General features: G+C 35.6%; 1 protein-coding gene across 1 annotated transcript in view; it reads right to left on the bottom strand.

Moving 5' to 3' along the window:
• Positions 1-1,176: 1,176 nt before the first annotated feature.
• PDHX (pyruvate dehydrogenase complex component X) overlaps positions 1,177-12,995 on the bottom strand; it is a 76,514-nt gene continuing 64,695 nt past the window's right edge. Inside the window, exons 8-11 of the mRNA XM_007129530.3 lie at positions 10,799-10,857; positions 7,210-7,368; positions 4,761-4,825; positions 1,177-2,312 (exon numbers count right to left, since the gene is read on the bottom strand). Coding sequence (XP_007129592.2) covers positions 2,054-2,312; positions 4,761-4,825; positions 7,210-7,368; positions 10,799-10,857 — 542 coding nt within the window. The 3' untranslated portion in view covers positions 1,177-2,053. The remainder of the gene's footprint in view (positions 2,313-4,760; positions 4,826-7,209; positions 7,369-10,798; positions 10,858-12,995) is intronic.

The raw sequence follows: 12,995 nt of genomic DNA, 5'->3' as shown, positions 1-12,995 counted from the left end.
GGGCATTTGTACCAACAGCTGAGAAGTCAAACCATGAAAAGTCAAACCATGAGAAGCAGCTGATTATATGAAAAGCCTGGCTGTGATGTCCATGAAGAATTAAAATGTCTTGAATTTACAGAGCATTTCTCCTGTGCAGTCCACGTCAGCTCTGTAAGGCAGGCAGGGGCGGGTATCACCGCCCATTTCACCTACAGGGAAACGGATGACACAGTTTAACCGTGTCACTCCACTGGAAAAACAGAACTCCAAGCCAAGGGTGATTTACAGCTGTCTCACGTTCTATTCCTCAGATTTAAAAATTAGAAAAAAAAAATAATTTCAGTTAAAACGGATTGAAAATTATGTAACTCATGAAAGTTATTTTGAAAACAGCATTTGGTTACACGTTTCAGTAATATGACAAAAGTTTTGAAGACTATTTTTAAAGAATAGCTTGTCAAAACTAATTGGATTAAGCATCTTCTTAGCAATTGATATACTGGGGCTCTAACTATTTTAGAAAGCTCTTTTGTTAGAGCATAAGTAGTTCATCATGTCACAGCGCACAACTTGTACCACATAGTCTTTCTTCTGGTGGTTCTCATCAGCAGAGAGTAACACGACTCTGGGACTAGTTAATTAAATCACCATCCAATTCCAGTTACAGTTAGCTTGTCAGTCGTAGCAGAGTTGTTAAAAGAGAGAAATAAGCTCTTCTAACCTTTACAACAATTAGCCAAATTTTCATATTATCAATGGAATAAAAAAGGATAGTTCTCACCTGCTTCACAGGCCTTCTATTCTTTCTGAAGTTTTACATTTCACATCCATTTTTTCCTAATGTCATATTACAGCTGACCCTTGAACAACGAGTTTGAACTGTGCAAGTCCACTTACACGTGGAGTTTTTTCAATAAATACCTAGTATAGTACTACCCGATCCCCGGTTGATTGAATCCCCAGATGCAGAACCATGGATATGAGAACCAACTGTAAACTTAAAAGCAGATTTTCAACTGCTTGGGATCAGCTCCCCTCACCCTCACAAGGCTTAACTGTGATTTTAAATTCCTTCTCTCCTCCTGTAGAATCCCTTTTAAGCTATTCCAGGGAAATTACTTAATATTCTTCCAGGTACTAAACTTCTGTGTCATAACATTTAAAATACAATAGAAATTGTTATATTTTCTCATATTTTATTGCACAGTATAAACTTGATTAAAATGCACTAAGTAACAACATGTGTTTGAATCAACACTAACTTAAAATGTTAGGTAGGAAATAGCATAACTTACTTTAATATATTCCAACTCAGTATGAAGGTGAGCAGTTTATTTCTGAAGGTTTAGATATTTTAACTGCAGTTTATTACCAAGCAAACAAAATATTTTGGTCTCTTTCTTCACCTTTGATTCTTTTTAATTCTTCTTCTTTAGTTCACAGTGTCATAGAAGTGTAAAATAAGACTGATAGAAACCACTCTAAAACATATGGCTTTATATACATAAAAAATTCAATAATGTTGCCACAACCCCTAATACAGAGTGATTCTTATTTATCTACTAGTATCCAGAATAAACTTCTGTACATATTAAATTGTTCAAGTATATCTAGAGCAGTGCTTATAAAAGTGACGTCCCACTGCTACATTAATGGGCATCTCTTTGAAGACCACTTCTAATTTCAACACAATTAAGGTAGAGTTCTAAAATTTTTTGATTTTACAACTTATCATACATCCTCAAATATTCTAAAATGCTCCAATGAGCCAAACATCTAATTTAATTTACATCTAGCTGAACATCCCTTTTGTACAGCACCAGTGGTTAAGTTAAAAATGCATCTGACTAACCAAATGTTCTCTTCCTTCCATTAGTTACAGTTTGTTATTTATTTATATAACACTGAACCCAAACTGCAAATGAAGACAACTCAGGTCAAACTCTTTCACCCTAAATAAACATTTCATTCACTTCACACTTAAATACCTAATTGTTTTCCTATAGTGTATGTTTCTCAGTAACAATGATACAATTAACTAAGCCAAAGACCAACTTCTCATCTTTGAGGATTAGGCAAGTCGGATAGGATTCTCCAGGTTTGCTTTAAAACTTTCCAGAAACCTGGTAGCCAGTTCATCATCTACCACTCGGCTGTCACTGGACATTGTGACCGTTATGAGCTGGTGTTGCTGCAGTTTGGCATTACCCTCTTCATCCTGAGTGAGCTTCAGCACAGGTCGGAATCTCCCAACAGCCAAAATGCAGGCCTGGGGAGGGTTGATCACTGCAGTAAATTCATCGATGCCAAACATCCCCAAGTTGGAAATACTAAGGGAAAACAAAAAGCTCTGAAGATGGCATGTCTTTAATCAAAGAACCCTTTCCCTGAGTCATATATTTTTACTTTATTAAAAAACTGTGCCACAGAACCTTATTCCAAGTTACTAAGAGACCAAAGACAAAGAATACCATTTACAGTAGGATCAAAAAAACAAGTATCAACACACAAATATTGTATCTAATGTAAACATTTATTCCCCATTGAACTCGAAGTCCTAGGCAGAGGAATATGGCAAGGAAAAGAAATAGAAGGTATGAAGACTAGAAAAAAGAAATAAAACTTTATTATTCACAGATGAACTGACTGTGTACAAAGAAAATCTAAGCCTCTATAGATAAACTAGTAAGATTAATAAATGAATTTAGCTAAGTCACTACATAAGTCAATATAAAAATTTATATGTATATACAAGTTGCTTTCACTAAAAAATAATACCATTTACAATAGTATACAAAATATCTAGGACTAAATCTAATGAAACATATATAAGACCTCTAAACAAAAAATTATAAAACACAACTGAAAGACATCAAAGAACAAGTAAACAATGGTTTATACCATGCTCATTCCCTGGAAGACTCAATGCTATAAGGATGTCAATTCTCCTTAAACTTAAATTGATCAAACAATTCAATGCAATCCCAATAAAAATCTGAGCAAGATTAGTGTGTGTGTGTGTGTGTATGAAAAATGACAAGTTGATTCTAAAATTTATTTGGAAGTACAAAGCCAGGAAAGACAATCTTGATGGTGAACAAATCTGGAAGACTTTCATTATCATATATCAAAAGTTATAGTTTGCTGGTATTAAGCAAGGGAAGGACAAACAGGTCAATTGAAAAGGAGAGAGAATACAGAAAAGGACCAAACACACTTGGTTACCTTTTCAATGCTACAGAGAAGTAGTAATCTTTTCAATAATTGAGGCTTAGTCCATTAATTATCCACAAAGGGAAAAAAAGAGAATTGTGACCTTTACCTCCATATCAAAGACAAAATCTAATTTCAGATGAATTGCAACCTACATGTGAGAAGTTATAAAGCTTCTGAGGATAACACAGAAGAATAACTTCATGACTCTGGGATAGACAATAATTCCTAGCAGAAAACAAAGAGTACTAACTATAAAGAAAAATACTGTTAAATAGGATTTTATTAAAATTCAGAACTTCTGTTCATTAAAAAACACCATCAAGAAAGTTTCAAAGGCAAGGTACAAAGTGGGAAAGGTATTTCAAATAATATATATCCTATAAAAGTCTGTGTATCGGGAAAAAGGAACTCCTATAAAACATTTTTAAAAACAGACACAAGACTTCAACAGGTATTTTATCTGATGAGTTACCAGATACCCAAATGGCTGACAGATTAATGAAAACAGTATTCAACATCATTAATTTGCATTTCTCTGACCACAAAGAGTACCACTACACACAACAAGATTCATTAAAATTTAAAACCTAACGATATTAAGAGAGAACAAGAATATGAAGCAACGGGAATTCTTCATACACTGTTGATGGAAGAAGAAAATGGTAGAACCATTTTGGAAAACTATCTGGCAGGATCTACTAAAGCTATAAACCCAGCAATTCTACTTTCAGGTCTATACAACAAAAATATGTACATATAGTCACCATAAGACACTAACAAAAATGTTCACGAGCACCAAACTGTAAACAACACAAATGCCCAACAGTGAAATGGACACTAGCATATTTATACAGCATACTACAGAATACTATAACGCAATAATAAATAAATGACTGCTTCACACAACAACATGCATGGTTCATCTCACAGACATTAACGTTGAGTGAAAGAAGTCAGACACTGAAAAATATGTATTTATGTAAAGATCAAAGTTGGCAAAACAAGAACTTTGGTGATAATTTTCAGAAACATGGTTACCCTCAAGGGGGTGAGAATTAGGAAAGGTAAAGGGAGGCTTGTGGGATGCAGATAATGTTCATTATCTTGCTTTGGTTGGTTACACAGCTTTCTTCACTTTATAAAACATTCCAGCTACACTCAGTGTAGTGCACTGTAAGTTATACTTAAACAAAAATAGAGCTGATAATAACTCAAGAGTCTATGTGTTAATATTTTACCCCAAAGGACCTTAAAATAAATCACAAGTAGAAAAAAAATAGTTGACGTTTATAAATCTATTGTATGTCAGACCCTGAATGTCATTCTATGAACATCTAAATGGGTTAACTAGCTAACCATAATGGCTTCCTACTAGCTTTGATTCATATGAAAGACTAACTAGTCTGAAGAACATTTTCACATATTCTCTTGTCTAAATAAAGTATGATATTTAGCTTAAATTTTTAAAGAAATGTTTCAGAAAATAAATAAAAACAGGTTAACAAGGACTTCATAAGTCTTATGTCTGTTTGATGCTACAAATAATTAAGTTTAAATTTTACCTAAAAGATCCTCCTTGGTATTCTTCAGGTAACAATTTTCCATCTCTAGCTTTCTTTGATAGAGCCTGAGAAAGATACAAACAGAGCATGACAACCAACACTACATTATATGGCTGATTTTGTCACTTAAAAATGTTTTTATAGGGTGCACTCTCATCTTTCATATGCCTTGACTTGACTTTATAAGAGACTATATATACATACGTATGTATATATGTATATTTTAAAATTATATATAATTTTCTCTAACACACTTAAAAAAATGAGTAAGTTAGAGCACAGATAATCCAAGAAGCTATACACATGTGAATCAGAACTCTAGAAAAATCATTTCCCTTTAAAAATTCTTCAAATATTGGAATTACCTTGTACACTATGCAGAATGTTTCAGTGTTTTTTATATATACAGTGAAATTTTCCATTTTGCCTATAAAATTTTTTCTTGTAAGACAAAGTATTGGAAGAGCCCTTCTTGTTACTCTAGTAGCTTTTAAATAAATTATTCAATGGCAACAATCTCACAACCAACACATCGATTTTCATTTCAGTGTTTGCTTCTTTTTTACCCATAACATATATATAACTTCAAACAGTTGTTAAAAAAAAACCAGAATTTTATGGTTACTTTTCAATATTATATGCATCTTCTGTATTGTTAGTCTTTGCAACTGATTTTTAAATGTCTGTTTAACATTCTAAATACTGCATCTGCCACAATTTAGTCATTTTCCTAGTGTTGTAATTTGGTTTTGTTTCTTTTGAATTCCTTCATATACATTCTCAGAAATGGAATTACAAAGCCCTAGAAAATGAACTTTTTTTTGGTTCTTGATCCTATAGCTAAAACATTTCCTGTGAGCTAGTCACCCTGCTACAAGGAATGTAAAAATGTAGTAATTTCATATCACCCTTGACAAAACCGATGTCTAAAAACTTACAGAGGGAAAGACACATAACACTCTGAGAACTATATGAGGAAAAGTAGTTGAATTTCCCTCTACTTGCAATTAACCACACATCTTAATTTTTATTTTTCAATGCTTCAAAAGCAAGGGGACAGAGACTGAGTCATTACATACGAAAACTTAATGAAGAATTACTTTATGAGGGGGAGAGTAGAGATAAGCTACTGTCACTGGGTAGATGATATAAATCTGGGGTTTACTTAATAGTCTGTATTGTATAGCTAACAAAGGTACAATTACAATCCCCACTGAAAACTACTTAATTTTGAACCAGAGATGATTTAATTTTTGAAAAACAAAACATTCTTTAAAAATCAAAAAACGATCTCAACATATCACTGTGACTTACTGCCAAATGAATCAATTACAGATTTATATTTGGATATAGTTACTTATAAAACTATTTAGGTCCAGAATGAAAAAAATAAGAGATGAATTTAGACTTGTATAGTCCTTGGAATATTAGAAGTAGAGAGGACAATCTACAAATGCATTTCTCCTGCCTTAAGCAATATAATAACTTCACATGATCTGAACAAGCACATATCACATGAACTTTAAAAGGCATTTCTCTAAAGGCAGATGATCGTAACACATCCTGATGAGTTACCAGGCTACAACAAATAAAAAACATAGTCATTAAAAAAAACAACAACAGATGACAAGCACATGTAACACACTTTAAGAAAATCTCTATAGACCCCAAACATCAGCAGGATATTCCTGTCAACGAACTCCTAAGAGTGTGGAATAAGAATAGATTCTGATGAGGATCACTGCTTTTGAAAGTAACTAATTCTCACTGGTATTTCCTGGGAATGTGAACTTAAAAATCAAGGCTCGTGTTTCCTGAACCATCCAGTTGACAAGACGTAATACAAGCTGACTAGCAAATATTTCTAAAATATATCACATGCCTTACTAATTCATTCAAAAAATTTACTGAGTACTAAGGAGCTAAACTTTGCCTCTGCCTCTTAAAACTGTTGCAGCTGGCCTACTGCGTGCGTTCTGCCTAGTCAATGTGATGTTTTTGGTGAGAGCTGACTCTTCCATATTGGACGCCAGGAAAAAGAAAGCGTTTTTGCTTCTGGAATACCAAGTACTTCTAGTGGTCTTGATTGTAGAGAGGAAATGAATAAACTTTTAAGAATAAAATGCTGTGAAAAGTAAGGTCTGTCCATTACCACTTTGATAGAGATATAGTTTCAGCTTTAACTTTAAAATTTATCTAAAATACCATCTCCAGAGTTGCATTATAGACTTTGGGAAACAAAGCAGCCAACTTGAACACAGCTGGCCCTAACTTGTACGCATGTTATTTCTGAATTTTTAAATGTTAAATGTTCTTAAAATGGGTTGTACCTGGATAAAAGCTTAAAAGTCTATATACGTAATTGATAAGCACTTGGAAAGAGCAAAAATATATATTACGCACGTGCACACACACCTATCTCACAGTGCGGCAGAGTATGCTAACCTACCTTCACAGAGTCAGCAATCTCTGGCAGACCCTTAGCAGCAGCATCTTTGATGACTGGTGTAATTAACCCTTTATCTGTTGCCACAGCCACTGAAATGTCAATAAAAGGCAGTTGCTTTGGGCTCTCTCCATCCCAGCTTACATTAACACTTGGCATTTGCTAGAAAGCAGAAGTAGAGAAAAATGTTGCTGAGGAAGTAGCTTTAGACCAAGGCTGTTACGGAAAAATAACTAACATTATTATGTAGTTTTGAAAGTGAATATAGCTAGACTGAAGGAAATAAATAAAACTTCGATTTGAAAAAAGTGGTTTGGACCTCTATATTAAATATCTTTTATGTTTGGGAAGAATAATTAAACAAACCATCTTTTTTGAAGCAAGCTTGAGGAAATTCTGATGACACACACGTTTTGATCTCTTTATATCATGGTTAAGAAGAGGTCTTCCTTCGTTAAACCTAATTGCTAGGAAGTATTTAACGTTTGTTAACCTTCCTGTCTCATATGATGACCGACATGACCTTGAGGAGAGGAGGGGAGGGCAGAGGGGTAGTGACTTCCAACCACATTACTTCTATGGCATGAGGAAGCCTGACTTTCTAGTGCAGCCCTGGGAAATATTAGCAGGCCCTTAATAAATGACTTCCCTATTTAAGAGACATTTCCTAGGCTTCATAAACATATGCTATATACTATATATGAGCACGTATATATTTAATATACATACAACTACACTGGGGATGAAAAAAAACCAGAGGAGATGACTAAATGCCTGGAAACAGTGTGTACTGATAATGTTGCCAGACATCAAGGGAGAAAATGATGCTGAAAAACAGAAATCAAAAACTAATTTCTTGGGCTTCCCTGGTGGCGCAGTGGTTGCGCGTCCGCCTGCCGATGCAGGGGAGCCGGGTTCGCGCCCCGGTCTGGGAGGATCCCGCGTGCCGCGGAGCGGCTGGGCCCGTGGGCCGTGGCCGCTGAGCCTGCGCGTCCGGAGCCTGCGCTCCGCAACGGGAGAGGCCACGGCAGGGGGAGGCCCGCATACCACAAAAAAAAAAAAAACAAAAAAAAACTAATTTCTTTTCTCAAAAATTCATTGCTTTCTTCAGAGTAAGATCCAAGCCTCCCAGCATGTCATTTAAGCATGGCAATCCACAATTTGATTCCATCCAATCTAATTTTACTCTTGACCACTCCCCTAAGATGAATTTCCACTTTACTCAGGCTTCTCACTCTTATGCTACACTCATTTCCATTTCACCACTGTTCAATTGCAATTTTCACTTCTTTCAAGGCTCCACTCTTTCATTCAACAATGTCACTAGGTCAAAATAATAAAGTCTCAATCTCCCAGAAGATTTTAAATTCTTCATGGACAATGAAGTAAAAGAAGAAAACAAAACAAAACAAACAAACCCTCACAAATGAAGAATGTCTGGCAGATACATTTAATTAGAAAGTTATGTAACAAAACCCTCTAGGATAAAGCCTAAGTTGTATTCAAAGGAAAATTCATCTTAAACTTTCTCATTAATAAAAAAATAATTATAATGAATTACACATTCAAGTTTTCTAACAAGATATTTCTAACCAAAATAAACCTAGGGAAATGAAGGAGGGAACACATAATGAAACAACGTAAAAGGAGTGATAAAGCAAATATGCAATAATAAAAGTGAGACAGAGTTCAGAATAAACCCAGGCATTGAGGACATTAAAATAATTATAAGAAACAAATTCAAATAACTCTAGGCTAATAAGTTTGGAAATCCAGGTGAGATGAATGATTTCCTGGGAATATGTAAATTTCTAAAACTGATTCAAGAAAAAGCTGAAAACCAAACAGCTTGATAATTATAGGGGAAAAAAATGGGAAAGCTGCCAAGGCCCCTTCCTCAAAATAGAACTAGGCTCAGATATTTTTACTGGTGAATTCTATAAAACTTCAAGAAATACAAATCTTTGTAATACTGAAACAAGCACAGAGAAAGGAAAGGGAAAAATACAACCAAATTCATTTTATGAAGCAAATGATTTAGAAAAAAGAAAAGCCTGAAAAAGCGAGCACACAATTTAAATTTCAATTACTTACGGTTTCTGATACAAAATTATAAAATGAAATCTTAACAAATAGCTAATGGACCACTAGAGACTCACTTGAAGAAGGCAAGGATGATTCATAATTAGAAGATAGTTAATATAAATCAAAATATTATTTGGTCAAAGAGAAAAACCATACGAACACTGAGATACCAAACGACTGAAAAGGCACGTCTTTAAAATTCTCTATAGCTGTACTCTCCAAGAACTAAAAATAAATTCCTTATAAAAATACTTTAACTACAGCACTTAGTAAGCAGTGATGCAGAAAATAGCGTATAGTTATAGAAAGAAGGCATGACAGCAAATGGTGCTGAGCAGGGATTCAGGAAGCCTGGGCTTTGGATTTACATCTCCAGTCGGACACCTCGCTGAACTGCAGACTGACGTTCACCTGCCTTCCTGCCACCCCACTGGGACACTATGAGGCTGCCTGAACTTAATTTGTCCAAAACTGAAGTCTAGATTCCCTGCCTCAAACCTGCTCCTCTCCCAGTCTTAGTACATGGGAAATTCCATTCCTCCCACTGCTTGGACCAAAACCCTTGTCCTTCTTTCTCTCACATTCCACATCCAATCCACCAGCAAACCCTGGTGGTTCTGCCTTTGAAACGTAACCACTTCCACCCTTGCCTCTCCACAAGCTGTGTTCCACACAACCACCGCAGCAGGCTCTCCTTTTTCTTTTTAAAGTTTTAAGTCAGATCATGTTAATCCTTCGCTCAAAACCCTCCAAAGACTTCCTTCTCATTCGTAATAAAACTCCTCCTCCTTCCCATGGTCACCAAGGTCACCAAGGCCTCGTGTACTTCGGGACCCCCTTAGCCCCTCTCCCTCTTCTTTTATGTTTAACCTCATCTCTTACCCTCCTACTCTCACTAACTCCACTCCAGGCACACTTCATCCCCAGCACCATGTCTCTGGGTGACACGATCCACTCCTCACAGCCTCTGTGTTTGCTGTTCCCTCTGCCTGGAGCATCTTCTACCACATCTCTACATGGTTTTCTCCCTCTCTTTCCGCAGGCCTTGTCTCAATTATCATCCTGCCAGAGAAGCCTTCCTTGGCTAACTTTTGAAAATAACACCTCTAGTTCTTCTGTTCCCTTAACCTGCTTTCTTTTTCTCCTCAGCACTTTCACTATCTGACATACATATTTGTTTGCCTCTCCCAACTAGAATATAAGCCCCATGAGAGCAGAAATTATGTAGGCTTTTGCTCACTACTATATCTCTAGTATTTAGCACATGCTAGGGGATCAATTAGTATTCGTGGAATAAATGGTCTTTATTCTGCTGTAATTAGTTGTAAGCCTTTGTGATTCTCAGTTTCTCCATCTGCAAAACTGAGTGAGATTAAATAACAGGATATTTTTAGCATTAAAATTATAAAATTTTTGTCACTTAAAAATAAGAGTTCTATTTATTATATAAAATCCCAAGATGTGAGACTACTTTGGAAGCCAAAATTATTTGGGGTTTGCTACTTACTTTAAGGGTAACAGCTGCTGCCTTGATGATAAAATCGTTTACTGATACTTTGATGTCATCTGAAAGAAAAACAAGTGTATTAAAATTAGTGTTCATAATAAAACTTTTAAATTAACCATTATGATTTCAAACTTTTAAATTATGGACTACACTGACAAACAGTGATAAAAAATATTACAGGTTTTGTTCGCTTAGTCATGGTTCCTCTGAGTAGAAAAACTTGCATTATATGAGGTCCTGGATAAATAATATTAACCACGAATATAAAAGTTTTCTCCTGATCCTGATTACAGTTCTTTTAAACTGCTCAGATATCATACACAAGAACTTAAAAGATACATGACAACCATAATCAGAAAGAAAAGATCCAAGTCCCATGTCTTGAAAAAGACAAATGGTCTGTCCATGGCATATATAGTCAGGAAGTTTACAAGATGATTCATTTTTTTTCCACATCCTTTTCAAACGTCCGTATTCTGTGTATTCTTTATAATACCTGGATTGTATTAGAACAGTGGTAGCTGTAGTCACTTTAAAGAAACAAACATAGATATATATAGAGAGAGGGGATGTTCAGAAATTTCTTTTTACTAACAAAGTGTACAATGAAAAAATTTAAGATCACTGCATTAAATAAGAACTGTTTTTTAACTTAACAAAACAGGATATAGCAAATGCCAAAGATGAAGCAATGTTGGCGTGGGTCTTAATGCAATGAATAAAATGAGGTTCTCTGTCTAGTTTTATGGTGAACCCATTTAAATAAATTTCCTTCCAGTATAATGTTTTAAGATAAAGCTGGGGTCCACTCCCTTCCCAAAGAGCTGATCTTAATGAAAGCATTTGGTTTATACCTCTGCTTTTCCCAGTACATATGAAAGTGTTGAAAATGTAAACTACATTTGATTCTTTATTGCAAGGGCTTCTATAAAAAGACTTTAAGATCGGTATCTAGTCAGTTGATGGTATGTGGCAGGATACACAAATCCTGTTACTCTACTATGATGGAATTTTACATGAATGATATCTCATTCCAAAGGCATGCTAAGATTTCAGAAAGGGATTAGATGTATTACCATAAACCTAAATACTGTCAAACTGTCATGGTAACTGTCAGCTGGTTCTTCTAATACACAGCTCTTACAATTCAGATTTCCAGAAACACAAACATTTTTGTTTGTTTAAAACTCCTTTGGGAGCAGAAAAACAAACGGATTTCCAGTGTTTAGAGACTTAATGATACCCACATACAGAAAATTTGGTCTGCATAAATTCAAATATGCAGACAAAATATTTTATGAACACACTGTGCTTACCTCTCATGCCTCTCTCAGCCTCGTTCTCACTTTACCTACTATCCATAGGTGTCCACGGTGAAGACTTCCCAAACCATTTACCAGCTGATGATTTCCAAATCTACTGCCCAAGTCCACAGTCCTCACTTAAAATTCCCGGCCCTCATCATACTCCTACATTTGACAACTTTCTTCATCTTAAAACACGTTCTCTTTCTGACTTCTGAGTCACAGACTCTCCTGGTTTTATTCCACCCTCTGCTCACTTACTTTCAGTCCCTTCCTCTCAATGTGGACATCTCCCCAGGTGAGAACTTTCAGTTTGATGCCATTTATATGATAATGATTCCTCCAAATTCTATCTTGAATCCTGGTGTATCTGGAGCTTCAGACTCACACACACTCTTTCTCACATGACATTTTCTACTTACATGTCTGATAGGCATCCCAAATCTAATATGTGCAAAGGAGAGTTTTTTCAAGTTCCTTTATTTTTAAATAAAATTTAAAACATACAGAAAAGTTTTTTTTGCTTTTTTTTTTATTGTGGACATTTTCAAACATACAGAAAGACCACTGGTAATATTTATTAAGAAGAGAGTAGGAAATACATTGTGAGGGAATATCAAATATTCTCCTTTGCATACTGTTACAAAACAAAGTGTGGAACATACTTATAGAATGTTATATACTATAACCTTTAATGTGGGCCCTTTGAAGACTCATCAAAAAATCCCTAGGGCTTCCCTGGTGGCGCAGTGGTTGAGAGTCCGCCTGCCGATGCAGGGGACACGGGTTCGTGCCCTGGTCCGGAAAGATCCCACGTGCCGTGGAGCAGCTGGGCCCGTGAGCCACGGCCGCTGAGCCTGCGCGTCCGGAGCCTGTGCTCCGCAACGGGAGAG

The sequence above is a fragment of the Physeter macrocephalus genome, chromosome 16 (assembly GCF_002837175.3).
Source record: "Physeter macrocephalus isolate SW-GA chromosome 16, ASM283717v5, whole genome shotgun sequence".
NCBI classification, from domain to species: Eukaryota; Metazoa; Chordata; class Mammalia; order Artiodactyla; family Physeteridae; genus Physeter; species Physeter macrocephalus.
Note: the sequence above shows the minus strand (reverse complement) of the source record. Positions and strands in the feature narration are given on the sequence as shown.